Source organism: Lontra canadensis, unplaced genomic scaffold (assembly GCF_010015895.1).
Source record: "Lontra canadensis isolate GAN:19392208 unplaced genomic scaffold, GSC_riverotter_1.0 scaffold3, whole genome shotgun sequence".
Taxonomy (NCBI): Eukaryota; Metazoa; Chordata; class Mammalia; order Carnivora; family Mustelidae; genus Lontra; species Lontra canadensis.
In genome coordinates, this window is record NW_022630997.1 from 5,942,258 (window position 1) to 5,969,900 (window position 27,643).

At 49.1% G+C, this 27,643-nt stretch overlaps 1 protein-coding gene across 2 annotated transcripts in view; it reads right to left on the minus strand.

Moving 5' to 3' along the window:
* Positions 1-26,845, minus strand: part of VWA2 (von Willebrand factor A domain containing 2) — a 42,819-nt gene extending 15,974 nt beyond the window's left edge. Inside the window, exons 1-5 of one of the 2 annotated variants that reach the window (XM_032879162.1) lie at positions 26,828-26,845; positions 19,843-19,904; positions 15,517-15,591; positions 13,617-13,750; positions 7,164-7,273 (exon numbers count right to left, since the gene is read on the minus strand). In XM_032879162.1, the coding sequence (XP_032735053.1) occupies positions 7,164-7,273; positions 13,617-13,750; positions 15,517-15,591; positions 19,843-19,894 (371 nt within the window). In that variant the 5' untranslated portion in view covers positions 19,895-19,904; positions 26,828-26,845. Of the gene's footprint in view, positions 1-7,163; positions 7,274-13,616; positions 13,751-15,516; positions 15,592-19,842; positions 19,905-26,420; positions 26,702-26,827 lie in introns of those variants that run through there. The other variant, XM_032879154.1, reaches the window with a different exon arrangement.
* Positions 26,846-27,643: the final 798 nt, after the last annotated feature.

Below are 27,643 nucleotides of genomic sequence, written 5' to 3' on the forward strand. Positions count from 1 at the left end.
GGGCTCCATTAAGTTAGCAAATGTCAGCAAGAGTGGAGAGCTCCTAGAACGAAGACTCTGTCTACCAGAGATCAGCATCTGCTTCAGTTAGAACACCAGTTTTCAGCCCATGGGTGTTTACTGTGGACCCTTTAAATGCAAGATAGTGAGAGGGAGACCAGGAAGCATAACACGACCCCAGCCCGCAACGAACTGCCCGTCTAGCCGAAGAAAGAGGACCTGCCAGCAAATAAAAATTACCAGTGAAAGAATGGCAATGAACAAGAGTTCTGAAGGGGGCTTCACAGTGGGGAGGAGCTGTTGGGAACAGGCTCCAGCAGGGAAAGTGTCTGATGGGGTCTTGGTGGGTCTATGAATTAGGAGGGGGAAAGCCCACTCCAATCTGGAGAAAGTGTGTAAGCAAAGACACTGGGGAACACCACCGGCTGTGTCCTGGGGCTGGTGAACAGAACCTGGCCTGAGCAAGGGGCTTATCCAAGGGGAAGAGAGCACACCAAGTGCCCACAGCCCTCCTCACACTCTGCTGGTCTGCCCATGAGACACTGAAGACAACCAAGGCGAGTTCGATTTCCGAGAAGACTACTACCTTTACCAAAGCCCGTGTGTCTGTGAAGAGCCTTCCTCTAAGGTCCCTGGATGGACAAACTGTTTCCTGTTTCTAAAAGACAATACTAGCACCAAGTTTCTCCTTCAGGTCAACTATCTCACCTATTCCTCTTATTGAAGTAAGTCTCCAACTCTGGTAAAATGTGCTAATATTACCCTCATTTAACAGACGAGGAAACGCCAGCCCGGAGAACAGTAATGCTAACTGCTAATACTTCCAGAGCACTTCTCATGAGGCAGGCACAGCTGTGTGTGTGTGGGCAGACGCTAAGCTCCGATAATTCTCACCATAGCTCCCTGAGATACGGGAGTTCAGGGAAAGGCCTTATTAAAGGTCACGCAGCTCATGAACGTGGAGGCAGAACTTGAACCCTGGGCCCTCCACCTCCAGAACCTGAGTTCTTAGCCATAATATTATACAGCCATTCAAGTCACCTGCCTCTGACCCAGCTAGCCGGAGGTCAGAACCGGAGGTTAAACAGTCAGGCTGATTCCAAAGCCAGTGGTCTTTCTCTCGCCAGGGGCTGGCAAATTACAACCTGTGGGCCAAATCTAGTCTGCCAATTTTTATAGATAAAATTTTACTGGGAAACAGACATGCCCCTTCATTTATGTATTGTCTATGCAATACATAAATGATGGCAGGCCAAGCCTGAAGTATTTTCTCTATGGCTCTTCACTGAAAAAGTCTGCTGACCTTTGCTCTAGGCTGTTCTACCTAAATGGTCCCAATGCTCTCTGTTTACCAAAAGCCAAGGTGCCCCAGTGCCACAGAGCTCCCCGGGCCTTCACGCTCCTGGCAGTGTGCCCCCGAGCCTCCTGGCTGTGGTTAGAGAGAACTCAAATGTCAAAGACGTGGGAGCTCAGGCTTCCCACTGCCCTGGCCTGGGGGGAGTGTCTGCCCCTCGTATCACTCAGCATACAAATAGCCATGAAAGTCTGTTCCCTCCACTTCTGCTCCCTAAACTGCCTTTCCCCCCGGAACTCTCCACAGGTCAGGTGAGATTCCTAAAGACATCTGAACTCTGGGAAACAAGGAAAAGTCCTGCTACCTCTGCATTCCTGTGGAGCATTTCTAACTCAGAGTCCGCTCTGAGCTCAGGGTCTGGCTCCAGACAACGGAGGTCCCAGGCCAGAGTCTCTCCAGAATTTTTCCAATTCCTCTCGAACGAGACTAAACCAGACCGGAAGCGAAGGCTCACAGATTGACTACTGTCTCAGGAAGTTGTGACTGAAGTGCACGGACCTTTCCTGACAGGGGTGGGGTGTGGTTCCAGATTCTAAACATTTTGCCACTCATGTGGGTTAAGAACTTCGGCTCTACAACAGACCCATGAAAAGTGCTCCACATCACTCAGCATCAGGGAAATACAAATCAATACCACAGTGAGATACCACCTCGTGGCAGTCAGACGGGCTAAAATTAACAAGTCAGGAAATGACAGATGCTGGCGAGGATGTGGAGAAAGGGGAACCCTCCCACTGTTGGTAGGAATGTAAGTTGGTGCAGCCACTCTGGAAAACAGCATGAGGGCTCCTCAAAAAGTTGAAAATAGAGCTACCCCACAACCCAGCAATCGCCTACTGGGTATTTATTCTAAAGATACAAATGTATTGATCCCAAGGAGCACATGCATCTGAATGTTTACAGCAGCAATATCTACACAAGCCAACCTATGGAAAGAACCTAGATGTCCATCAACATATGAATGGAAAAAGAAGATGTGGTATATACATACAATGGAATACTATGCAGCCATCAAAGAAATATAATCTTGCCATTTGCAATGACACCGATGGAACTAGAGGGTATTATGCTGAGTGAAAGAAGTCAATCAGAGAAAGACAATTATCATATGCTCTCCCTGATATGAGGAATTTGAGAGGCAGGGAGTGGGGTTGTGGGGGGTAGGCAAGGAACAAATGAAACAAGATGGTATCAGGAGGGAGACAAACCATAAGAGACTCTTAAACAAACTGAGGGTTGCTGGGGGTGGGGGGGTAGGGAAAGGGTGGTTGGGTTATGGACATGGGGGAGGGTATGTGCTATGGTGAGTGCTGTGAAATGTGTAAGCCTGATGATTCACAGACCTGTACCCCTGGGGCAAATAATACATTATACGTTAATAAAAATCATTAAAAATAACACACGAGCTCTAGAGCTGGTGGGACTCAAATATTCGATCTGAAATTTATTAGCCAAGTAAACTAGAAAGTTACTTAAGTTACTTAACCTAAGACTCAGTTTTCTTCCCTGTTAAAGTAGGGACAGTAATAGTATTGAGGATTAAATGCTACACCCAGTACCTCCTAGTACCTAGTAAGTGTTCCCTTAGTGGTAGTTACCATGATAAATTAACTAGCAGTCCTATTCCAAGAAGTTTATCTTTTGAGTTAGTCTCAAATTCCAATGATCTTAAAAATCCCTTGGGACGGGGCACCTGGGTGGCTCAGTGGGTTAAAGCCTCAGGTCATGATCCCAGCCAGGGTCCTGGGATGGAGCCCCGAGCCCACTTCCCCACCCCCCACCCTGCCGTCTCTCTGCCTGCCTTTTTGCCTATAAATAAATAAAATATTTAAAAAAAAAATCCCTTGGGAGGCAGAATAATGGAGATTCTCAGATCCTATCATCAGAGACTCCAGACTGGTGGTGGGTGTGTGACCAGGCTGAGAATCTGTGTTTTAAATCGGCTTCCTCTGCCCCAGTGATTCTGCCCCAGTGATTACACAGATGCAAGTAATCCATGGAACAGATTCTGAGAAATAACTCATCAGAAAACTCACTGTAGGTAGAGGGGTTTGATTACAGGTATTTTTTTTTTCTCTCTTTCTTTAATCAATAGACAAAGACATTGCTCAGAAGCAATGTATATGTATCCTTTTAGAGGAATGACTTAATATACTATGATAGTTTAATTCATTGGGTTATTATATAACCATTAAAAAGGATCAACATGAAAAATAATGCAATTGTATCCAAAAAGACACACCGAATAGTAAGTTGAAAAAGAACGTAATTGTTCTCAGTTGTAATTGCAACTCCTCTAAAAGCTGTGCTTGACTGTTCATGTGGCTTGAAAGAAGCCACAGACAGCTACAAAAGGCTCCATGCTAAGGTAAAGGGGTGCTGTTTGTGTAGAGCTAATGTCTAAATACAGTAAAACTCTGATAAAGCTACAGATGGGGTCCCCCCCCCCAAAAAAAATGCAGTCCCAGAAAATCAGAGCTGCGTTCCTGGGAGATTAGGGAAATGACTGAGGGAGGCTGCACAGCCAGCTGGCCAGGAGCTCCAGACATTCGGAGCAGATGTGGCTGGCCATGCGCTATCTGATTTTATGTTATCACAGGGTGCAAAACTGGAAGATTTGATCGCAGTATTTTTAAACTTCTTATTGCAAAGGGGTGATAAAGGATCGTCAGGACGGTTCCTTAGCCACCTCAAAACACACTTCAGGGGATCGCTGTGGTCTAAAAAGGCAAGTATTGGGTGGGGGAGGGTTGGGTAGAGCTGTCCCAATCAGTGCGGCCTTTAAAATTTCACTGCAGAAAAAGGGGAGAGTCGCAGGGAGGTCATCACTCCCACTCGGCCAACATTCCTCTGTACTGATTAATAACAACATCTTAATGTTTAGTGTCCTCAGCGACCCTGCAGCTGTGGCCAAAAAATTAGTTACTGCCTCCTTGCCTTGTTTGCTACCTCTTATAGTCATCCTAGGACACACGAGCACTAACGACGCACAGCCCCACAAGAAGAGCTGACCTTGTTCAGACACATGGAGAAGCTTCTTTCTCCATCCCTCGTGTCCTCATGTGGCACCTTCTTATTGAGTCTCTGGACTTCCTATGTTGTGAATAATACTCTCAAACCCTTCGTTATGACTTTCAACACAGATGAGAAGACAGTCAACCAACTCTTCAGAGGGTGGAAAGAGGTGGAAAAGGACAGCTGGGTGGGATCTACTGGACAAGCCACAGGCCTCTGTGGTCCTCGCCAAGTCACTGCTCCTTCTCAGCCTCAGCAGTCTCCCATAAAATAGCAGGCTGGAATAGATCCTGGATGATTTCTTAAGTACCTTTTTGAACGAATTTGCTGCAATTTGCTTAGATTTCAGAAGCAAGCAGGGCCAGATGATAGAATCAGAGTCACCCAATTTTTGACTTTCAGTTCTAAACTTAAAGCAACAGGTTACTTCTTCTTCTGCCGATGTTAGCATGCATAAAAGGGCTATAAAGATGTTTTTGTAATAAAATGTTATATCAGTAATGATATACTTCAAATACCATAAAATTCACCCTTTTAAAAGTATATAATTCCCTGTGTTTTTAGTTTATTCACAGAGTTGGGCAAACATCCCCACTAAGTCCAAAACATTTCATCGCCCCCAAAAGCAGCCCTACACCCATTAGTAATCACTCCCTATCCCCCCTCCTCACCACCTCTGGTGGTGACTAATCTGCTTCTGTCTCCATGGATTTGCCTGTTCCAGACATTTCATATAAATGAGAACCCTATACTCAAGGTTCATCCATGCTGGAGCATGAATCACGGCATCCTTCCTTTTTACGGCTGAATAATATATTCCATTGTTTGATAGACCACATTTGGTTTATCTGTTCATTCACTGGACATTTGTGTTGTTTCCATTTTTTGGCAATTCTAAACAATGCTACTCTGAACATGGGTATGCAAGTTTTTCTAGGGGCATACATTTTCAATTTGTTGGGAATAGAGTCGTTGGGTCATATGGTAAATCTGTGTCTCGTTCCAAAGCTGCTCCACCATTTTACAACCCTACCAGCGGTGCATGAGGGTTCCAGTTTCTCCACGTCCCTGCCAACACTTGCTACTGTCTGCCATTTATCTTAGCCTCGCTAATGGGTGTGAGGTGGTGGTTCATTACAGTGTTGGATCGCATTTCCTTAATGGCTAAGGACAATGAGCATCTTCTCAAGTGCTTAATGACCATTTATATATCTTTTCCGGAGAAATGTCTGTTTATAAGGTTTCTTGTTGGGATGATGAAAATGGTCTAAAATTAGATTATAGCAATGGTTGTTTAACTCTGGAAAATACACTCAAAATCACTGAATTGTCCATATTAATTGTGTGGACTTTATGGTTTTTAAGTTAAATGTCAATAAGGTGTTTTTAAAAGGCTAATGTGCATAATAATCACAGGGCAGGGGGCAGTGGGAGAGATCTTTAAAAGGTACAGATTCTAAGTATCTAGTATCCAAGTATCCTAAGCCCGGAGAGGGAATCAGTAGGTCTGGGAGGAAACCAAGGCACCTGCATTTTGACACACTCCCTGGCCAAAGACCTCACTTTAACAACGGCTGCGCCGGGTATCAGAGCTCAGGACTGCTTCTCTATAAGAAACCATTCTTGGAGGCCTCAAGGATAGAAGGCTCCAAGGGAACTAGGAAAGACCAGTGCACACTAATGTTGTTTTTAACAAACATTTCAATGTGCTCTTTTCTTTTCCCTTGTACTTCCTTGCATTTGACTTGCCTCTCATTCCATTTAGGGCACCCCTGGGCTGGGGTAAATAACCTGGGATGAAGTCACTGGGGGTTCCTGGGGCGTATAGGGCCCCCGTAGCTCCTGCCATGCCCAGTGTGGGGGTGCAGGCTTCTTGAGGGCACTGGCAGATGTACAGAGACCCACGACTGGGGAAAGGGCCACAGAGTCCAGGGCTTCTGCAACTGCCGTTGGTGGCAGGCTATAAAGGGCTGGGACCTTGGCTGTCAGTGGCACTCCAGTGGGCACACGCCCCAAGGAGCAGCAGATACCATAGAGGATCCAGAAATCAGAGCAGAAAGAAAGGCATTCTTTGGTGTGGGTTTGTGAATGCGTGTGTGTAGCATGAGTATATAACACATTTTCATACACATAGGGCTAGATGTGTGTATATAATATGCATGTATATAAAACATATACCAGATAGATGTGTATTTACATATGCATATTTGCATATACATGCATCAGTTGACTTGTATCGTGAATAATGTTACGACCCCACTACATACATAATTTACGGGGCGTGTGTGTGTATGAGCTCTCAAAACCAGAGTCACACTGGAGGACAAGCAACATAAATAGCTATTCAGAAACGTTTAAAGCATTAATGACAGAGTGACACCGACTCTTTCTAGAAGACAAAAACGAGGCTCCAAGAAGTATGGTGAGCCATCCCAGCTGACAGTGGTGCCCAGGGAAAGAACGGGGAGAAAGAGCCAGTGTTCTTCCCACCACCTCACGCTCTTGACCGACCTCGACCTTCACCAGCTATTGGGTCCCAGGTTAACTGACTACTCCACACAACAGAAGCAAAAAGACTTCCTTTTTTACCTTGCACTTTTAAGCTCCCACCCAGGATGCTGTTACGTAATAATGAGGAGCAGTCCTGAGAGGCGAATTCTCATTACGGACTGTGCATCACTGGGTTCTGGAAGCCAAACCACAGCCCGCTTTCGGGCCAATCACACCCTTCGAGGGAGCGATTTTAAGGGCAGCTGGCTGCATCCTAACCCCGGAGGCATCTCATCATACATACTTGAAGACCATCCTCTTGATTTTTGCCTTCACTTCCTGTTGCGATGAAAGGGCATCCAAGGGGAATTCCAGACGCGGAGCGGAACTGAACTGCATCGCCCCCACTCTGACCTGCGGTAGGAGACAGAGGGCCCAGGGGTCTGAGAACGAGGTCAAGTCACAAGCATTCCTAAGGGAAAAGAAGGGACCAGAAAGGTGAATGACCCTGCCTCCCACCCACTCAACAACTACCAATGCCAGGGCTTTCTCCAGTGTCCCTAAGAGAAGGTTCAGAAGACCAGGAGGAGCATCTGGAAGGAAACAGGGAGTCGGCCCGCGTGCCGTACAGACAACCACCAATTCAAACTTCTCAGCCCACGTTCCAGCAGCCCTCCGGCCTGGGCTGTCAGCATATCTAGGGCAGGGTCTCTGGTTACACGTCCAAAGGCCTCCCAGGAGCAGGCACTGTTTTCAGCAATCTCACATGTTATTTCATTTGAACCCACACAGGTGCCATCAATACTCAGGTGGCTGCTGGAGGAGAGGACACGGGTCTGGCCCAGGGCTAGTGAGAAAGGACCCTGGGCCGTTGGACCCTCCTAATGTGCCTCCAGCCCTTGCTAAGCCTCAGCCACCAGGCTTGCCGTCTCAGCCAGCACGGGCTTGCAGCAGAATGCACCTGGGGTGCCACAGAAGGGAGCCACAGCCTCCACACACACATCCTCGGGGCGGGGGGATGGGCAGGGGGCAGTCGCCACACTGGGGAAAGGCCAGCTCTCAGACCGGAGTCACCCTGGAGGACAAGCAACACTGAAGCTGAAGTGACCCCGCAGGCGAAGGAGCCAGAGCCATGCGTGATGCCAGACAGACTATGCAGCCTCATTCCGGAGGCCTCTGGGGAAACGCCAACGCCTTCCAAAACCAGAGAAGGGAAACTGAATAAAATCACTTTCTGGGCCCTGAGGACACCAGCCAGTCTTGAGCAGAAAAGGCTCTACGCGTTTAGGCCTCCTCTCGAGGGCCCACGCCCTGTACCCAGTCACTGGCTCTCTAAAGCCCCTCAAGAAACTGCATTCTCAGCTACGACTCTATTACCCGTCCCCAGTTCTGGCCAAGATTGCAAACAGGCCGTATGATTCATATTTAAGCAACCAGGATGCCTTTTACCTACTACCTGAATTCCTGCACCGCCGATCCCTGAGCAGGCCTGGTGCTTTGGGGACCATCAAAGCACTCCGCCCCGCCCCAGCAGGCCAGCTGCACCTGCTCCCGGCGAGCACAGCCCAAAGGATCTTGGTTCAACAGGGAGTTCTAAGGAGGCGCTCGTAAGCATCTTCGGGAGGAAGAAATTTAAGTCTTGGGTGGGCGTGTGTGGGAGGTGGAAGCTGGAAAACAGCAGCAGAGAAGCTCAGGAGATTCTGAGGAACAAAACCGATTGGAAATCTCCCTTGAAGTTAGCTTGGGTTCAAGCGCCATCTCCAACTAGTGGGGAAGAGATGGTCCAGTGAAACTGGGACAGCTGAACAGCCAGCTACAAAACAGAGCATCAGTCACTAACGGAGTCAGGATCTACATGTGAAAAAATATAACCATGAAAGTTCTGGAAGGAAACTAGAGAGAATTTCTTCATAACTTCAGAGTGGAGAAAGACCTTCCTATGCCTTGAAATCCAGAAGCCATAAAGGAAAAGACTGATAAATCTGACTACATAAGGAAAAGTTCTGCAGGGCAAAACATGCCATCATGCAATAAAAAATGAAGACAAATGGAAAATTGTTTGTAACTCAAGTCAGAGGCACAGGGTTAGTTCTCCCAATGTGTAAAAAGTGCCTAGGAATTGATATGTTAAAGACCAACAACACATTAGAAGAAATGGGCAAAGTATATGAACAGGGATTGCACAGGAAACACGAATGTCTCTTTAGTATGAGAGAAGATGCTTAACTGTACCACATGGAGATGTTGCAAAAAGCTAAATACAATGTTTGCAAAGGAAACTAGCAAGTTCTCAAATATTGCTGGGAAGCACATAATTGTTACTGCATCCATGGAGAGCAATTTGTCAATATTTATTGGAAGTTACAACTGCAGGGAAGTCTGGGTGGCTCAGTCAGGTCTGACTTTGGCTCAGGTCACGATCCCAGGGTCCTGGGACACAGCCCAGCATCAGGCTCCCTGCTCAGTGGGGAGTCTGCTTCTCCCTTTGCCCCTTGCCCCACTCGGGCTCTCTCTCATTCACTCCCTCTCTCTCAAATAAATAATCTTTTAAAAAAAAGTTACAAAGTTACAATTACATAGGGCTACTGGGAATTCATCCTACAGATATACTTGTGTGTGAAATAATGGATTTATAGGCTCACCATGTATTTGTAATATCAAATGTCCATCAGTAGGGGATTGGTTAATTAAACCTCAGGAAATCCTTATGACAGAATGTTAATAAGCTGTAAAAAATAATATAGATCTATATTAATGCCTATGTTACTTATATACTTAGATATGGAAAGACTTCCAAGATACCTTGAAGAGAAAAAGGCAAGGGATAGAATAGTGAATATAGCATGGTACACTTCATACTGCTTGTGTTTGGATGAAGTGATTCTGGAAAGATGTTCAAGAAAGCTGGTAGGGACGGGCGCTTGGGGGGCACAGTCGGTTACATGTCTGACTCTTGGTTTCAGCTCTGGTCATGATCTCAGGGTTGTGGGATCGGGCCCAGCGCCGGGCAGCACACTCAGCATGGAGTCTGCTTGAGACTCTCTCCCTCTGCCCCTCCCAACCATGCCTGCACGCATGTTCTCTCTCAAATCAATCAGTCAATCTTCTTTTAAAAAAGGCAAGCAGGTAGGAAAACTGGGCAGATGGAAAATATATGAGTAGGAGGGACACTAGGAATTGACTGCGTTTTAATTGAACCATGTGAATGGATTATTTAGTTAAAAAAACTCCCTGGAGACCAGCAGCTGGGTGTATTTACTTGAATTAAACAGGAAGGATACAACTTCAAAACAAAACAAGATAGAAATAACTTGAGTCAGTGGTTAAGACATTTAATGTAATTGGTGGTTTGGGAGAAAAGCAGTTTCCTTTTATCTTCAGTTGACTGTATGCTCAAGGGCAAGCCTGCCCGGATTTCTCGCGCTCTGTAATCACTCTGCTGCAGTCACCGTACTGGAGCCAGGAAGCAAACTTCTCAGCTTTTAATCACTGGGAGGAAGACTTCAAACACCTTCCATCCACCTCCACAACACAACATCCATAACAAGCCTTAACTTACAGCACCTTGAAAACTAAATTTTAGAAAGCAAAAAAAGGCGCAGATCCCTTGTGCATGGAGGTATAAGGAGGCACAGAAATGCAGCAGCAAATGCAGAAGGCCTCAAGCACAAATCAGATCAAACCGTCTTTAAAGGCTCTCCTGCAAACACCCTTTGCTAGCATTCCGGCAAGTCGGAGTGGCTCAAGCTCAAGCTCAAGGTCCAGCGGCTCACTAGCTCAAACAGAGCCACCCGCCCCCCAAACCCTTTGCTCAACGAATCTTGCTGGAGAAAGTTTTTCTCAGGTCCAGCCCCAAGAGAACTCTCTGAATGCCCCAATTCTGTCTGAGTGAAATAGAGCCATTCTGCACCCCCTTTTGCCTGAACGTCATCATTGGCTTCCTTCATCTATGGAAGTTTCCAGGGCTCTCACAGTTCTGGCTCTTTGTGATGGGTACTGAGTGGTTTGCCCATTTCTAGCCTAAAAATCAGCCTCCGGAACATAATGCCACATTTTAAATGTGGTCTGGCAACACCAAGCTTCAATTCCCTGAGTTCTGGGGAACTGTGGTTGACACAGCTGCACCGGTGCACACCAGCCATGAAGTCTTTTGTGGTGGTTTTCTTACCCTGTTGGAGGACGCTAAATTCCACCAGTGCCCACCCCTTACACATTACACACACACACACACACACACACACACACACACACACACAGTGCCACTACACCAGCTATCCATTTGCCATGCAATAGGGTATGACTTCTTGGTGTCACCTCATCTTGACCCAGGGGCTACCCACTGGGAGGGACAAAGGACCTAACAGAGCAAGTCCTGAGCTCAGAGTCAAGAGCCTCAGTTCTTCCACACTTAGCTGTTTCCTCTGATTACTGTGTGACCCCAGGCAGTTACCTAGCCTCTCTGAGCCTGTTTCTTCATCAGTAAAATGTTCACCTATACTCCACACAGCTCTTCTCTCCCAACCTACCATCCTCTGGGGCCTCCAGGCCTCCCATTTCAGGACACGCACTACACCACTGCCAACATGAAGTGTTTGGTTTTTATGGCTCTTCCTCAACAAATAACTACTGAAACTTCATGGGGGAAATCGCCTCCTTTGGAAAACAGGACACTGTGCAGAAGAAGATGGGGATTCAGCAGTCTGTGGCCCTGGTCCTCTGAGGACCTGTGATGGCTTCACGGTTGGAACTTCCAGGGTATCCAAGCCCACATGGAATAGAATCTGCTCCGGTGTCTTTGGACGGCCATGCTGGACAGCCTGCAGTCCAGGGTGATGGGCTTATTCCCCCCAAACTACCTGCCATTCTGGAGAAAATCTGGCTTTCATTAAAAGCCACTTTTGCTCTTCAGTCCTAGAGGTTTTTCTGGGATTAACCATGGAATGTCATCTTGGAAAACCACTTCCTTCTGCAACCTGCTTGCAAGTAGTCTCTAATTCAAGTTAAGAATGGCTTTTCAGATCAAAACACCCTTCTTAAATTTTGATTTTGGAGTAGGTTCACACGGCTCAAAATCCATCAAGTATATAAAAAAAGGAAAACGGGTGAGTCCCCCTGCTGGATCTGCACCCCATCTGCTCAACAGCGAACCACTGTTCTCAGCCTCTTTACAGATCTCTCCAAGTACCAACACAGACTTTTTAGCTCCCTTTTTCATAAAAAGTCACACATTACATATGCCATTTGCCTCTTACTTTTTAGTCTCATCTGGGTCGGTGACCCTCCAAGAGAGCTTCCCCATTCACTTTCTACCACTGCCCCATGTTTCCCTTATGAATGCACCCTAATGAATTCACCTGTCACCTGTGAGTGGGTGTTTGCATGACCTGAAATGTTTTATGATCATAAACAACTCTGCAAGGAATAACTGTCCAACACTTTGCATCTGTGGGAATATCTGTAGAACACATTCCATGGGGTGGAATTCTTGAGCCACAGGGTCCACGCCTTTGTAATTCCAATGGACGCTGCCGGACTCCCTTCCTAGAGTTTGCACCAGGTTATACTCCCATCGCCAGTGTGAACCCGCTTCTACAGATCTGCCAACGGGGGAGGTCACCAAACTGGGATTTTGCTAATCCCGAAAGTGAAAATGGTATTTTGGTGGGAGTTGTGCTGTTAAAGCGAGTGAGGATGGGCATCTTTTCCTGCATCTAGGGGCCACTTGTGTTTCAACTTCTGGGAACTGTGTTTGTTGCCCATTTTTCTACTGGGTTGTCCCAAGATGCCCCTTTCAGCAGCAGGAGCCACAGTTAGCACAGTCTGCTCCTGCCTGAGAGCAGCTCTCCGGAGCCAGGGAGAGCACGAGATGAACAAACTGGCTGGATTCACTCCAGCAGGAGTAGCTCCTCTCAAGCGAACATGCGGGGTAGGAGCCACTTCATACAGGGGCTCTGCCCTTCAGAGGGAGAGTTTTTGTCTGTCTCGGTATGCTTCCCCTTTCCGGCTCCTCCATAAGCTCCTCTTCCCAGTGGGGAACCAAGAAGGTGGGTCAGCCCGTGACTCACACGTGGCCAGAGCATCTTTCCCCCCGACTACTGGGATTGGGCAAGGGACTATCATGTGACCTATGCCTTGGCCAATAGCAGCCCTCCCTTGGACCGTCTGCTGCCGGCGCAGGGAAAGAAATCCATTTTCCTTTTACTGGGATCAGTAGCTTGAAAGGCAGTACAGGGCAAATGTGCCATGTAAGGAGAGGCTGCGTGGGAAGGAAACCAAACAAGGAACGCAAAACTGAGGAGAAAAAGGGACAGAATGAGGCTTCAGACCCTACCATGCCTAGAACCAGGACCACCCCCTTGGTGTTCCTGTTCCACAAGCCAGCAAAATGTCCTCTTCTTCTTCTTCTTCTATTTGCTTTAAAAACTTATTTATTCATTTATTTGTTCATTTATGTATTCATTCATTCATTCATTCATTCATTCATTCATTCATTCATTCGGGAGAGAGAGAGATAGCATGCGCACACGTGAGCCGGGGAAGGGGCAGAGGGAGAGGGAGACTCCCCAGCCCCCGAGGTGGGCTCGCTCCCTAACCCTGACACCACAGAAGACCACAACCCAAGCGCATATCAAGAGTCAGATGCGTAACCCACTGGGCCACCCAGGCGCCCGTGAATGTCCTCTTCTGCTTAGAACTGGATTTCTGTCGCTTGCAACCCAAGATGCCCGAATGCAAGGATGATAAGGCTTGCACTCACCCTCTCAGGGTTGATGTCCAGAGCGTCACAGACGGTGATGGCAAAGTGCTTAGATCTCTCAAAGCTCCCCTTCCCGACACTGTGCGATCCGTCTATCAGAAACAGTAGGTCCATTGCCGCCAAGCACTGCATCACTAGGGGAGAGTGGAACACAGTGGCTGGCAACCGGCCTCCCTGCCCTCCGGTCCCCAGACGGGCGCCCTCCTGTCCCCAGAGGGGCGCCCTCCTGAAGCAGAGCAGAGGCAGAGACAACTTCAGGGTACATCGGGCTGCTGCTCTTCTTAGCCCATGCATGAAAATAACGCAGGAGAAGGTCCCAGCCAGAGGCAGCTCTCCTCTGCATCAGGAAGTACACTCCCTCGACCCCACAGTGGGCACAAAGTTGACAAACAGGCCTTGCGCAGAAGTCTGTGTACTACTAGAGGAGTCTAACTCAGCAACGGGAATGGAGCCCCAGGAGAGGAGGGGCTACTGGACCAGTGAGGGATACTGAAGAGCCTTGGTCCCAGCCCTTGGGGGCCACAATCTAGTCTAGGATCCAGCCAGAAACCCTGGTACCTGAAGCTGCGTTATCCCAGAGTTCAAGCGAGGGCAGCACTGACGAGGTCTTCCCTCTATGCCATGCACTGCCCCCAGCACTTTCTTATAACCACCCTAAGATAGACTGCTATTTAAAAAAAATTTTTTAACAGGTTTATTGAGATACAATTCACATACCAAGGAATTCATCCATTTAAAATATATACTTCAGGGGGCACCTGGGTGGCTCAGCTCGTTAAGCTTATTTTGATTTCAGCTCCAGTCATGATATCAGGCCTGTGAGGCTGAGCCCTGTGCTGGGTGGGCTCTGTGCTGAGCATTGACCCTGCTTGGGGAGCTCCCTCTCCCTCTCTCTCTGCCCCTCTCCAGCTCATGCATTCTCTCTCTCAAAAATAAAATATATGATTCAGTGGCTTTTAGTATATTCACAGATACATTCCATCCTCACCACAGTCAAATTTAAAACATTTTCCATCACCTCAAAAAGAAATTCTAGGGGCACCTGGGTGGCTCAGTGGGTTGAGCCTCTGCCTTCGGCTCAGGTCATGATCTCAGGGTCCTGGGATCGAGCCCGACATTGGGCTCTCTGCTTAGTGGAGAGCCTGCTTCCCCCTCTCTCTCTGCCTGCGTCTCTGCCTACTTGTGGTCTCTCTCTCTCTCGCTCTCTCTCTCTGTCAAATAAATAAATAAATAAAAATTTATTAAAAAAAAAAAAAAAGGAAAGAAACTCTATACCCTTTAGCTATCAGCTCCCTAGATCCCCACCCCACTCCTAAATAAATGTATGGTTTTTATTGCCGGTGGAGAGAGGAGGAAAGAAGGGCACAGGGCAATTCAGTAACTTCCCTAAGGCCAAAGTACAAGTAAGCCGTGGAGCTAGGAAGCAAACTCAGGCTGTCTAGCTCCAGAATCCATGCCCCACCACCTTCCCGTCAGGATGTAGGACAGCGGACATCAGAGAAACATCAGAGAAAAGGCACCACCCAGAAGGCACTGACTGAAGGGGATTTCACCAGAGAGGGAGGCGAGGGACACTCAAGGTCTCTGGGAACAGGCTGGTGTGGCTTGAGCAGGTGGAGGAGATGTTGAAAAGGGAGGAAGAGGAACGAACATGGTGGGAGAGGAGGCTGGTTGGGAAGATGGTAGTCACATAGCCGAGGACTTCCAAGCAAGACCAAGAAATTCAGCAACAAGGATTTACCCAAGGTTTTCACCCAGAATAGAGACCTGGATCAGGCCTGTTTGGGGAAAATGAATCTGGCCACAATGTCAAAGGAAGATGGGAGTGGGGCAGGAGCATTCTGGAGTCATGCAGAGGCCAGCATGGGGGTCTAGAAGGTTGAAGAACACATGGGCTTACTTTTGCTGGCAGATGAAATCTTCCCAATGGTCTCCCTGCTTACGTGGACTTCCTGAAGCGCATGAGACAGGGGTACTAGGAGAGAAGACACCAGAAGCAGTCAGTGCAAAGCAGAAAGGGGAGGAGTCTTAGTCCACATTATGTGACCAGAACCAATGGGTAGTAGAAGGGAAAACTGGAATGTGAACAAATTTAAGGATGTTGCATCTCAAAAATCACCACATGGACAGCATAAAGAAATCCCTCCAATTACTTCACTTCTGTCAGGTAACCTGGTATTTAAATTTGGGTATTCTGAAGCAAAAAATTAAAAATTTATATAGAAGACGAGGTGTGATTCTGATGAGTTCTGCCCCTGGTTAGGCATGATAACTGGATGGCTCCCCACCACCCCCCCAGGGTGTACACCTTGCCATAAAAATTAACCCTGGATATAAACATCCAATTCATAGACAAGCACAGGGAAAATGTTTGAACAGGTGACAAAATATTTTTAACCCAAACCATAAGATACCCTTTTAACTGTGAAGTTAACCGACCAGCTTCTCTACTTAAATGTAAATGGGGAAAGATCAAATCAGGAGAAACCTTCCCAGTGATGGCGGTGAACACTGGTACAACCCTTTTAGAAAACAATTTGGCCACATGAATGAAGAGTCCTAAAGCTGCTTACAGCCTTTGCCCCTGCAGTATCACACCTGGGAAGGGATTCGAAGGAAGAACAGGGAGAGGGGAAAAGGCACATCAGGAATCTCCTTTTGGGTTGACTTGTGATGGAGGGACAGTGGGGATAACAAATCCCAGCGAGACGGGGCTATGAGTAAACACTCAAATTTGTTCAGAGCGATTTGTTCAGCGTGATTAATATGAACAAGGGCCAAGAAGTTTTGGGAGAGGAAGTCCGTGAATACATCTTTCATTCTCTTACAGGATGTCCAGTAAAATGGTAATGATGGTTGATTTATAAAATAAACTCTGAGAGCAGGGGTAATATGTCAAGGAAGCCCCAGGACTGCTGAACATGAGCCAATCATAGTGGACATCCTGAAGGCCACGAGGTGCCACTTGGAGGGCTATTTCGAGAAGCCACGTGCACACAGTTGATGTCTAGTGGCAGAAGTCCCCGTGCTTTATCAATGTCCACGTGTGGTGGGTGAGCACAGAAGAAAGAAAATGAGGTGGGCAGAGCAGGGGAGCAGGCCAGGCGGGGGGCAGATGAAGGAACTATGGGTGTGGGGGCACTGCTGGGAACATGGGAATGAGGAGTAGGGCCGGGGAATCACACCAGGCCGGTATGTTGGGCCCAAGGGGCTCTGTGACTGCCAGGAAAGTGATTAGGAGAGAGAAACCAAAAGAAAAAGTCAGGGTCTAGGATGGGGACACCTCTTGCTTGAGACACCCCCTGCCCCCCTTAGTCAGCCACCCTCTGGGCTCGACCCAGCCCCATCTTCTCTGGCTCCTTTCCACTCCCTACTCCCCAGTGCAAACAAAAGTATTTCCCAGTTCTCCCCACCTAGCCTTTGAGCAGTCGGTTTCGGCTCACTTGATCTGCCCTGTTCCCAATCTCACTCACATAGGATGGTTCTTCGCCAAAATGCTGAACCAGCCATTAGCCCCACAGACAAGAGCCCTCAAATATTGTTCGTGGGGTCTGGGACAATCTGCCACTGCGGTTTTGCCACCAGAGGCAGAAACAAGACAAACTACAAATAAAGACTGTAGACTGGGTTTACGGGGAGAAAAAAAAAAAAAAAAAAGCCACCGTTCCACTTGCATAAAAAATGACACATGTTAAGACAGAGGCTGGGCAATGCATCAAAACCTGAAAATTCACCCAATAATTCAGTACATTGGTCTTCCAGAACACAGAGGCTCTCTGCTTCTTGTAGCCTCAACAGCCCGGCTGCCCCCTCCCCATCAGGCGGAGCCGCTCCCATCAGCCCAGCCACCCTGGGAGCTCCCGAGGGCAGGAACGCTTCCATCCATCCTCTGCAAAGCCTAGCCCAGCTCTCTGTGCACCACGGACACTCACTAAGGTTTCGCAGATAAGTCCATGAAGTATTGCAAAGGGCCCCGCAGCCAAGGAATCTCCAAAGCCCTACAAAGAACAGAAAAGCGCTGGACCTTTTTACAAGTCTTACCAGCAAATTCCCCGGCTGGAGACAGGCCAGCAGCCTCCCCCTGAGAGGAAGGCAGAGGAGCTTGGTGACCAGAGACCACTCACTAAAGATGTCACTCAGCCAATGTGTCCTTCTCTACCACGTGCTCAGCAGTTATGAACTGTGCCAGGCTTTAGGTGACCCCTCCTTGTGCCGTGGGTGATGTCCCCATGGCTCCCCTATGACGTTACTCAGAATTTTGCAGGGCTTCCCCCTGAAATAGGGAGCTGATGACTGTTGGACTCCTGTTTCCTCTCCAAACTGATGCAGCCGCGCCTCGGGAGGCCACCGACCCAGGCTCCAGAACGTCAATCTCCTGCAGGGCTGGGTAGGGCTCAGGAGCGGGCAGGGCTGAGAATCACCAGTCTGACCCTCTCACTCTACCGATAAGAGAGCAGAGGCCTAGTCCGATGATTCCTGCACCTTCTCCTCCCCTAGAGGATCCCTGAGTGGTGAGGCCAGGCCAGAAGTCGGGAGAGAGACATTTGTCCCAGCTCTGCTCCCAACAGCTGGGAGCAGTCACAGGCCTCACTGGGCCTCCCCGGCCTCATCTGTCCAACCCAGAGATGGTCAGGACAAGTGCTCTGTAAATTGGACGGGGCTGTAAAAGGCGAACTCTGCAATGAACTAGAGCAGAACCAGAGCCTGAGCCTCCGGGGACCACGTTCAGGCCCTGTCCCCAAACAGATCTCATTGCTCCCCAGACCCCTCACCACGAAGCTACAATGTTACACCGTCTACCCACATGGCTTAAAGAGGGAAGCTGGCGGGCTGAGCAGCCACCCACCTTCTTCCAGCCTCTCTTATCTCCCAGCCCCCAGGGAACAGGCCGGTGGTGACAGGGTTCAACATAGCAGAGTCTCAGAGACCACAAGAGGACCCTGAGCTAGACTGGGATGGCTGGGTACCCTGCCCACTTGTTCTTACTTGTAGGACTAACCTGAACTCTGATTCCTCTCTACCATCTCATTTTAACAAGGCTAGAACTCAGGAGGGGAGTGAAAACAAAGTTGCTTTGCTCCATTATTCATTCATCCGTGCACTTCTGGAACACTTCTGTGTGCCAGGTCCGGTGCTGGGTGCCAAGTGCCGAGATTATGCAGTGGTGAGTACACAACATGTAGAATCTCTTTCTCATGGAGCTTCTATCTGGTACAGAAGATGGACACGGAGTCTTTAAAAATTCACATAGAAGGACTACATAGCAGAGGTGCCCGGGGCTGCAGGTCTTAGAGGAAATGGCCTGACCTGGGGGACCAGGAGGAAATGTGCTGGGTGCCGATGGATGCGTAGTTTACTGGGCCGGCAGTGTTGGGTGAAGGGGTGATCTAGGCAGAGGTATCACCATAACTGAGAACCCCCCAGGCAGAAAGGTAGCAAGGGGGCTGGGCGGGACTGGAAGGAATAAGGGCTGTGGCATAGAGGGAGAGGGTGCCAGACGATGCCTGGGGGCCTGGGGTCAGATCAAGCAAAGTCTCTTTAGAGCAATGAGGTATCATTTGAAATTTGAGGCAAGGGGCACCTGGGTACCCAGGCATCTGGCTTCAACTCCAGTCATGATCTCAGGTCCTGGGATCGAGCCTCCCATGCTCGATCGACCCTGCTCTCCCTCTCCTTCTGAGCCTCCCCACTGCTCGCTCCTGCTTTCTAATACACTTTTTTTAAAAATCTAGGCAGGGTGTAGGGGTGGAGAGGGGTCCAGGCATGATCAGATTCACATTATTTTTCTTTTTAAAGATTTATTTTTTTATTTTAGAGAGAGCATGGTGGGGGTGTGTGGAAGGCAGAGGGAGAGGGAGAGAATCCCCAGCGGACCTCCCATTGAGTGCAGAGCCCAATGTGGGGCTCGAGCTCATGACCCTGAGATGACCTGAGCCAAAATCAAGTGTTGGACGCCTAACCAAGTTAGCCACCCAGCACCCCAGATTTACATTTTGAAATGACTGTTCTGTGCACAGTGGTGTGGAGAAGAACCAGGTGGAACCAGGGAGACCAACTGGGAGACTACTGCAGTGGTCCAAGCACAAGATGATGGGGCTCACACTAGGCAGGTGGCCGTGGAGTAGAGAGTTGCAGATGTAGTTGAGAGGCCTCTAGAAGTTAAAATCGACAGGAAGTGGAGCAAACCAAACTCCTCAACACCTTACTCCTGACCAAAAAAGCTTACCTCCAGAAAATAGGAAAATGAAAAGGACTTCCAGCAACAGGAAAGAGGGCATGTTGATTTACCTACAGGGGAGGACAGGAAAAAAAGCATCAGCAATTAGTTCTGTGCACCCCCAGGACACCCCCAAACGAGAAGACAACTACTCAGCCTTTTCAAGGGCACAAAGATGACCCTAGAGGCTCCTCCTTGCCACAATAACTGTATTAGCCTGGAAAAGACCCATTGGAGACTTTGCTCCAAAGATTTTGTTTCAAAGGATGGTCTAACATCTTTCCCAGACACCTATCCTCCCACTCCCGAAGCTCCTTCACAGACTCCGGGAAGGTATGCTATACCCAAGGTTGAGTCCTTGGGTCCTAGCCTGGCCAGGCCCTGACCAGCCCATGACCTTGAATAAAGTCCCTCCCTCTCAACGTCTCTGTTTCTTATGAGGAGTTAGAATCAGAGAGATTGAAGATTTTATTTCCAATGTCCTCATTTTCTGAAACCTTCTAGCAAGGTCTCAAAGCCTATACTTTCTAAATTATAAAAAGTAATGCACCTGGGTGCCTGGGTGGCTCAGCCAGTGAAGCATCTGCTTTTAGCTCAGGTCTTGATCTCAGGGTCCTGGGATCAAGCCCCACTTCGGGTTCCCTGCTTGGTGGGGAAGCCTGGTTCTCACTCTCCCTTTGCCCTACCCCCTGCTTGTGTTCCTGCTCTCTCTATCTCTGCATCAAATAAATAAATCAAATCTTTACAAAAATTAAAAAAAAAATTTTTAATAATATGGCTGAAGAAGAAACAAAAGGGGTTTTTAAAAATTATTATTGCCCAATCATGTTTATAGTACAGTTAAGATTCAGTTCCATGGGGCCTGATAACAATTTTTGAGGAAAATAAGGGAGGAAAGTAAAAGCTTTTAGTAAGAACAATAGACTCTAACTTTGATTCTATAAGAGCACATACATTAGACATACTTCTTATTTTAGCCATGAGGCCCAGGAAATGGATCCTTCATTATCTTTTCAACCACAAAGACATGCTATACAATTCAGATGGTCTTACACTTTAGCAAGTGTACTTGCAAGTAGTATAAGGAGAAAAGGATCATATAGAATGAAATTGATAGATTTTTTTCCCCAGTACAATTTAGCCGGGAGAAATTAAAAAAATATCTGAATAGGTTCTAGAAATTCAATTTTTTGCCTTGGAGGTTTCCATAACTCATTCAAGGTCTTATCCTTCACATTAAACTTGCCCATCAAAAAAAAAAAAAAAACAAAAACAAAACAAAAACGGCCACAGGTAGGTCTTACTCAAGTTTCCTTCCATTAAACACATAATGTTGACACACTCACTTGGGAGACAATTCTGAAGAGAAAATCCCAGGCAGAGATATGGAAAGGAAACCACTGCAGGGTCCCCCCGCCACCCCCGCCAGGTTCCAGAGAAGAGAGCAGAGGACAAGGTGGTCAGTCACAGCGTGGGGTACCCAACGGGGCAGCCCAGGACAGAGAACCTCCCTTCTGCCTGAGGCACCCATATCAGAAATTCTCTGTAAAGTCTTAAGTAAACTGTGCTCTCCAGAAGCTAAGAACGGGGAGGAGGAGGCAGGAGGGCCAAGTCCTCGTTTATGTATCTTGGGTCTTTGGACCCCCATGTCTCCACCGGCGGATGCCATGTCTCCACTGGCGGATGCCATTTTTCCACAACGCGGGGTGGGAGTTTTCTGCTCCTCCTCAGCAGCTCACGGAAGGGCCTTTATCATAACTGGCACTGTCTGGCACAAGTTCTGTCGTCAGACACCCTCCGCCTTCTCGCCGGGAGGCTGGGACGCACGTCTCCCAGCTGCAGCAACAAAACAGAACATGACTCCTCATTCAGAGGATTCTGGATAGGCTGCAAGCAAGGGCCCCCGGAAATCCGGAGTTCCCCAAGAAATACAGATGCTTTCGCAGGAAAGTTTAAAATGAGAGTCTCTGTGCCTCAAATGACCGTGCGGCTCCCATCTTCACCTAAGTGGAGAATGAACATCACTCTCAGAGTGAGAAAGTCAAGAGGTTTCGCAGAGGGGAAGATGGACAGAGAGGACACAGCCTGGCGGGGCCGACACGGCTACTGTTAGTTTCCAGCCCAGCACATGCCAGCAAGACCGATCTTCCTTTCCCCCAAAGGCACCTTTTCTTTCTTTTTGGTCCATACAACAGATGAAGGATGGGTTCCCACCTGCTCCCGGGAGCCAGACAGGGGCAAGGCATGGGGACAAGGGGCAGTTCAATGCTGTCTACTCCTTAATTAGGGTCTCGATGATTTTCTGGGGTCATAGCTTCTGACCCTGGGCACATGCAGGACTTGACTCTGAGGCTTATTTTTTTTTTTTTTTTAAATAAAAGCAGGATCCTAGCAGCCTCCCCAGGCTGCCATGAGGACACAGTGGAAGGAAGTACAGCAGGTTCCTGCTGCCTAGTAAAGCACTCAGGCGACAGGGGGTCCCCTCCCTCTGCTATGAGACAAACGAAAGGAACTTTGCCTCGCTCTCTTATGTGCCTCTGCATGCCCAGGGGGAATGTCTTGCAGAGTTTTCTAAGTTTCTGCTCATTAAAACAAAATTTATGTTGGCAATCTGCAAATCCTTGCAAGAAGTCGACCACCTCCTGCTATGTGTGTACTGGTGCTGGCTCTGGGACCTCAGCAGCACTTCCCTCCCCTATGCCCAGAGTGTGGCCTGTCTCGTCACACAGCCCCTGCCAGAACCGTCTCCTGATGGGTTTATCTCGCCGGCCCCGTGGCAAAAGGCTCAGGGATGGAGTCTTGGTCCCTGCTGGAGCCCCAGCCGCCCGCACGGGTCTGGCACACAGGAGGCGAGATGTGAGCTTCCTGGTTACACTGCCCACCATCACGCCGACTTCCAGACGAGTCCCTGTGCTCACTACACTGCCTGCATTCTCTTTCATGCCGAGAGAAAGGAAATGAATGTTACTTTGGTGCTGCTGAAGTAGTAACTGCACTCGCTGCTGTCTGTCCCCCCCGTTATCTCAAACGTTTAGTCTCCCCCCCACCCCCACACCAAAACCTGCTTGTGGTACTAATTCCACATTCTACATACAACCCTGCATCTAAAAACTTTCTTAAAAAAGGATGAACTGCATAGTAAAAATCCAACAGCTACCACCATCTAGTGAGCGGTAAATACACCATGCGCCTGGTACTGGGGTCCGCACTGTGTCTTCCCCCTCTTGATCCTCGCAGCCAGCGGCGACTATGTTTTCCCCACTTTACAGATGAGAAAACAGAGGCAGGGAAAAGTTGTTTTGCCGCAGGTGACACAGCTAATCAGCGGATGGGACTCCGTCTAGCCTCCCAGTGATCTCTTCCACCCATCCCCTTCCTGATCCTGGAAGATGAAGGTAAAGGAACAGAAGCATGATTAAAAATCTGCCACCTGAATCCACCCTTGGGCAGTTTTCCACAAGCTAATACCTGCCAGCAACTCCCACACTCAGCACATAACGTGAGAAGATTTCCAGAACTCCCCGCATTCTTGAGCAAAGTAGTCAGGAGTGGTCTACATCCCCAGGCAGAAATGGATCCTTCCATCCCGGGTAAGCCTCGTCAAGCCTTTTCCATCGCAAACGCCTCACTCGTCATCTATTCCTTTCTGTTCCACTACCCATGCGAAGCCCACATGATCCCGGGCTCCTGAGGCGCTCACACAGGGACTCAGCTGCTTTTCGCCACCCCCTCCATCTTCCGGTGGCACACCGCAGGGCTCCGCAAAACACTGGGATGACGCTGACCCTGACACAGGAAGAAGCGGAGGCCAAAACAAGGCTACTTTTTGAAAACAAAGGGCCGGACTGGCAAGAGCTGGAGGCAGTTTTGCAGGACAATGCCTGCCTTCTCCTCCATGATTGGAAATAAGTTTGAAATGAAAAAGGAAACCCCTTCTACCTCCTTACAAAATGCAATGCCAACCCTAAATATTAATTAGATTAGCCCTTGGCAGCCTCCTCTCAAACATCGGGATGGAAATCGGAGCCCTTTACAAGAACAGGCAACACCTGAACAGGAAGACTTTAAAATCGGAGGTAAAAGCCTGGAGCCAGGAAGCCCTTGGTGTCTTTCACTGTAACAGTCACCTTCCTTGGCCTTTTGGCAAAACACTCGGCTCAGGCCCAGGGAAGTGGACCACACGTTTCTAGCTTGATAGAGCAGGGAAAGGGTTTTAAAAGCTGCCCAGGGAAAGTCATGCTCGCTCCAAAAGAACCACAGATTGTTAGAACCCAACAGTCTGAGAAGCAGAAGTCAGCACCAGGGGAGGACCAATGTGCTGTATGGATTCTCCGGTCAGACGGGCATGAAACTCAGGGCTTCCCACTCCTGCCACACCCGCTAAAAGACGTTCTTTGCCAAGAGAGATTTTGATGTTTGTTCTGATGGTATTTGAAAATCCCTTATTTAAATTGTATAGAATGCAAGTTCTTTGGACTCTGGGACACAGAAGTATAAGAGAATCCACACAGGACCAGAAGGCCAGAGACAGAATTCTGGACTAGTTCTGCTTCTGGCCACCCGGGTGACTCTGCAAACAACAGCTCCCCCTGTTTCAGGGTCATTCATCCAGCACCTGGGGTGAATCTGTTTCACAAACTCAGGAACTCAGGCAGTACCATAGGGATCCAGTGAAATCGTATGTGAACATCCCCCCTAATGGTCACTTTCTAAACATACAATGTTAAAGAATTATTACTTTTTTAAAAAGATTTTATTTATTTATTTGACAGACAGCGATCGCAAGCAGGCAGAGAGGCAGGCAGAGAGAGAAGGGGAAGCAGGCTCCCAGCTGAGCAGAGAGCCCGACTCGGGGCTTGGTCCCAGGACCCTAAGACCATGACCTGAGCCGAAAGCAGAGGCTTTAACCCACTGAGCCACCCAGGCGCCCCAAGAATTATTACATTTAATAAGTTAATTTCATTTAACACCCACAGAGCAGACACGATTGTTTCTACTTTTCTAGATGAGAAAAATGGTCTCGTAGAAGTTGGGACCCAAGGCCAAAGAGCAATTGCACCTTGTGAAGCCCACGAATGAGCCTCTCAGTAAATCCCTTCTCTTCAGTCTTTCAATTTCCTTCCCTCAAAAATGAGGGTGACATCACGCATCCTATTTACCTGAAAAGGTTGATGCCGGGATCACATGAGACCACCATACAAAAGTGCCCCGAGTGAAGGCAAAGTTTCCTATATGGAGAGCAGGGAAATCCCAGTGAAGAGGAGGGACTCAGGATTAGGGAAGTAAAGGAGGGATCGGGGACAGTAACCACACTGAGGGCAGGCCAGCTGGTAATTCTGTGGGTGGGAAAAGAGGCCTGGAGCTGTTTACAAGATGAACAGTAAACAAAAGAAAGGGACTTCAAGTGCATTCAGCTGTCCCAGGGAGCAGGCCTGATATAGAAGCTAGGGTAGGACAGACACCCCCCTCCTTGTGCAGCATCCCCAAGAGACCTCCACTAGCCTTTATTTGCAAAAAAAGAAAAAGAAAAAAAGAAAATTCTTGTGGGATAAAATTAAAAGTTGATAGAAAATTTAAAAATGTTGTTACACTCCTGATGGAAACTTTAAAACGGATCTGTGACGTGCAGAAGTACAAAAGTTTGAGGACCACTGCTCTAAAACCCCTCACAATGTTGCTGAAACTTCCAATGATATAATTACATGAAATTTCATCTATTCAACAAAAACTAGCAAGCATCTGCTCTGTGCCCAGCACCCTGCCAGGTATTAGGAATATAATGAAAATACTCTGTAAGATACACACAAGACGGGAGCATCAGTAACAAAATGCTCTTGTAATTTCACCCATTTATCCCTAATGTCTTCACTTGCCAATTAATGACTGTGCCATTTATCCAGCTCATTAAAAACCCAGGAATCTGTGTTCCTAGGGCCTCTCTCATTCACTCTTGGGGCATTCTTTTGCCCTCTCTAGGTCTGTTTCCTCACCTGTAAAAACATGGGCATCTGTGACTCATTGCAGAGGACCAGAGCCGGTTGGGGGGAAGGAAATAGGGAAAGGCCTTTCTTGGCTGGAGAGCCACAGATTCCACCTGGGCAGGAAGGTGCCACCTCCCTTCTTTCCTGCCTGGGTGCTCACCATGTTTTTAAATCAATGCCACCCGGCAAGTTTCAAAGGTGCAATTCTGATACCCTTCCATTTACTGTCCCAGGTGGTGACCAAGTGTGCAGCCCCCAGAAGGAGAAATACAGGGAGCAGGTGGGGTGGGGGATTCCAGTATGTGAAATCAACACAAATCCCCCTAGACTTCCCATTGCCCAGGGGCAAGTCTGTGGGCAACCGGCCCTTCTAGGGTTCTACTGGCCAAGGCTTCGCTGCGGACACTTCACTGCTGAGAAAATTGCACAGAAGTCACCTTAACACCAGCATATGCCCTGAAAAAGGCGGCGGGCGGGGGCTGGGGGGAAGCTTAGGCATGTCCCCTTCCGAAGTCTCCAGGTTAAGAGACTGTGACCGTGCCAAGGAGGTCGGCTTTAAAACGTGGTTCCTCCTCCACCCACAGCCGCCCAGCCCTGTTCCCTTACCTCTGCTCCGCGCCCCTCGGTTCTGCGACCTCGTGCCGCGGACCCAAGGGAGAGCCCGCTCTTGGGCCCGCCGCACGCCCCGTCCCAAGACCCGGGGACGGCTCTGCCGGGGCGGTTGGCGGGAGCCGGGAGGCGGCGTACGCCAGGTGCGCTCTTCCCCGGGACGCCGGCTTCCCGGAGCAGCGCGCGGGCCTCGCGGCCGAGCTCAGGTGCGGCGCAAACAAAGCCGAACAAAGCCCGCGACGCCGCCCGGCCGCCGCGTCCACGCGGGGCAGCACCGGGTCAGCTGCTGGGACGGACGGCTGGGAGCCGAGCATCCCCACCTCGAGAGCGCGAGCAGGTAATCCCCGCCCCTTCCGAGGCCGCCGGCGGGGTCCGGGGCGCGCGGGCTCCGAGCTCGGACTCACCGGGACGAGCGCGGCGGGGAGCGCGCGGCGGGACGCGGGCGCCGAGGCCGCTGTGCTGGCCCTCGGGCTCGGCTCGGGCCAGGGGGCGCTGCAGGCCCGCTGGAGGGGCGCCCGGGGTGGGAGCCACGTGGGACACCTGTAGCTTCACCAAAGGGAGGCGGCGAGCGCGGCGCGGGCCGTGGGAGGTGCATCAGGCGCTTCTGGGACCTGTGCCCGCACCCCTTCTCGCGTTTTTTAAACACCACGTTGGCCTGGGAGGCAAATAAAAGTACTTACTTCTGCGCAGGTCTCCGGGTCTCCCAGCGGTGGAGCGGGGAGCACTGTGCCACCCGCTGTCGACTGTCGACTCCGCAGGATTTATGGCTCAGACCCATGCGAAAATGTTGACTTTGGCACCAATTTTATTTGTCATGGCAATGGCCGTTTACCTGCCTGTGCTATTGCAGGTGGGAGGTAATACGCACGCCTCTCTGGCCAGCGTCCTCGGTTAAGCCTAGCAGGTGCTGGATTTTTAAAAATCAGACGCCAGCAAAAAAAGGGTACAATGCTTATAAACAGTAAGTGTTAAATAAGTGTTGGCTATTCCCACATCATCTGTAGTGTTTTTTGTTTTGTTTTTTTTTTTTCCCCTAAGATCCTGTTTATTTGACAGAGATCACAAGCAGGCAGAGAGGGAAGCAGGCTCCCTGCGGAGCAGAGAGCCCTGTGTGGGGCTGGATGTGTGGGGCTCAATCCCAGGACCCTGAGATCATGACCGGAGCTGAAGGCAGAGGCTTTAACCCACTGAGCCCCCCAGGCGCCCCATCATCTGTAGTT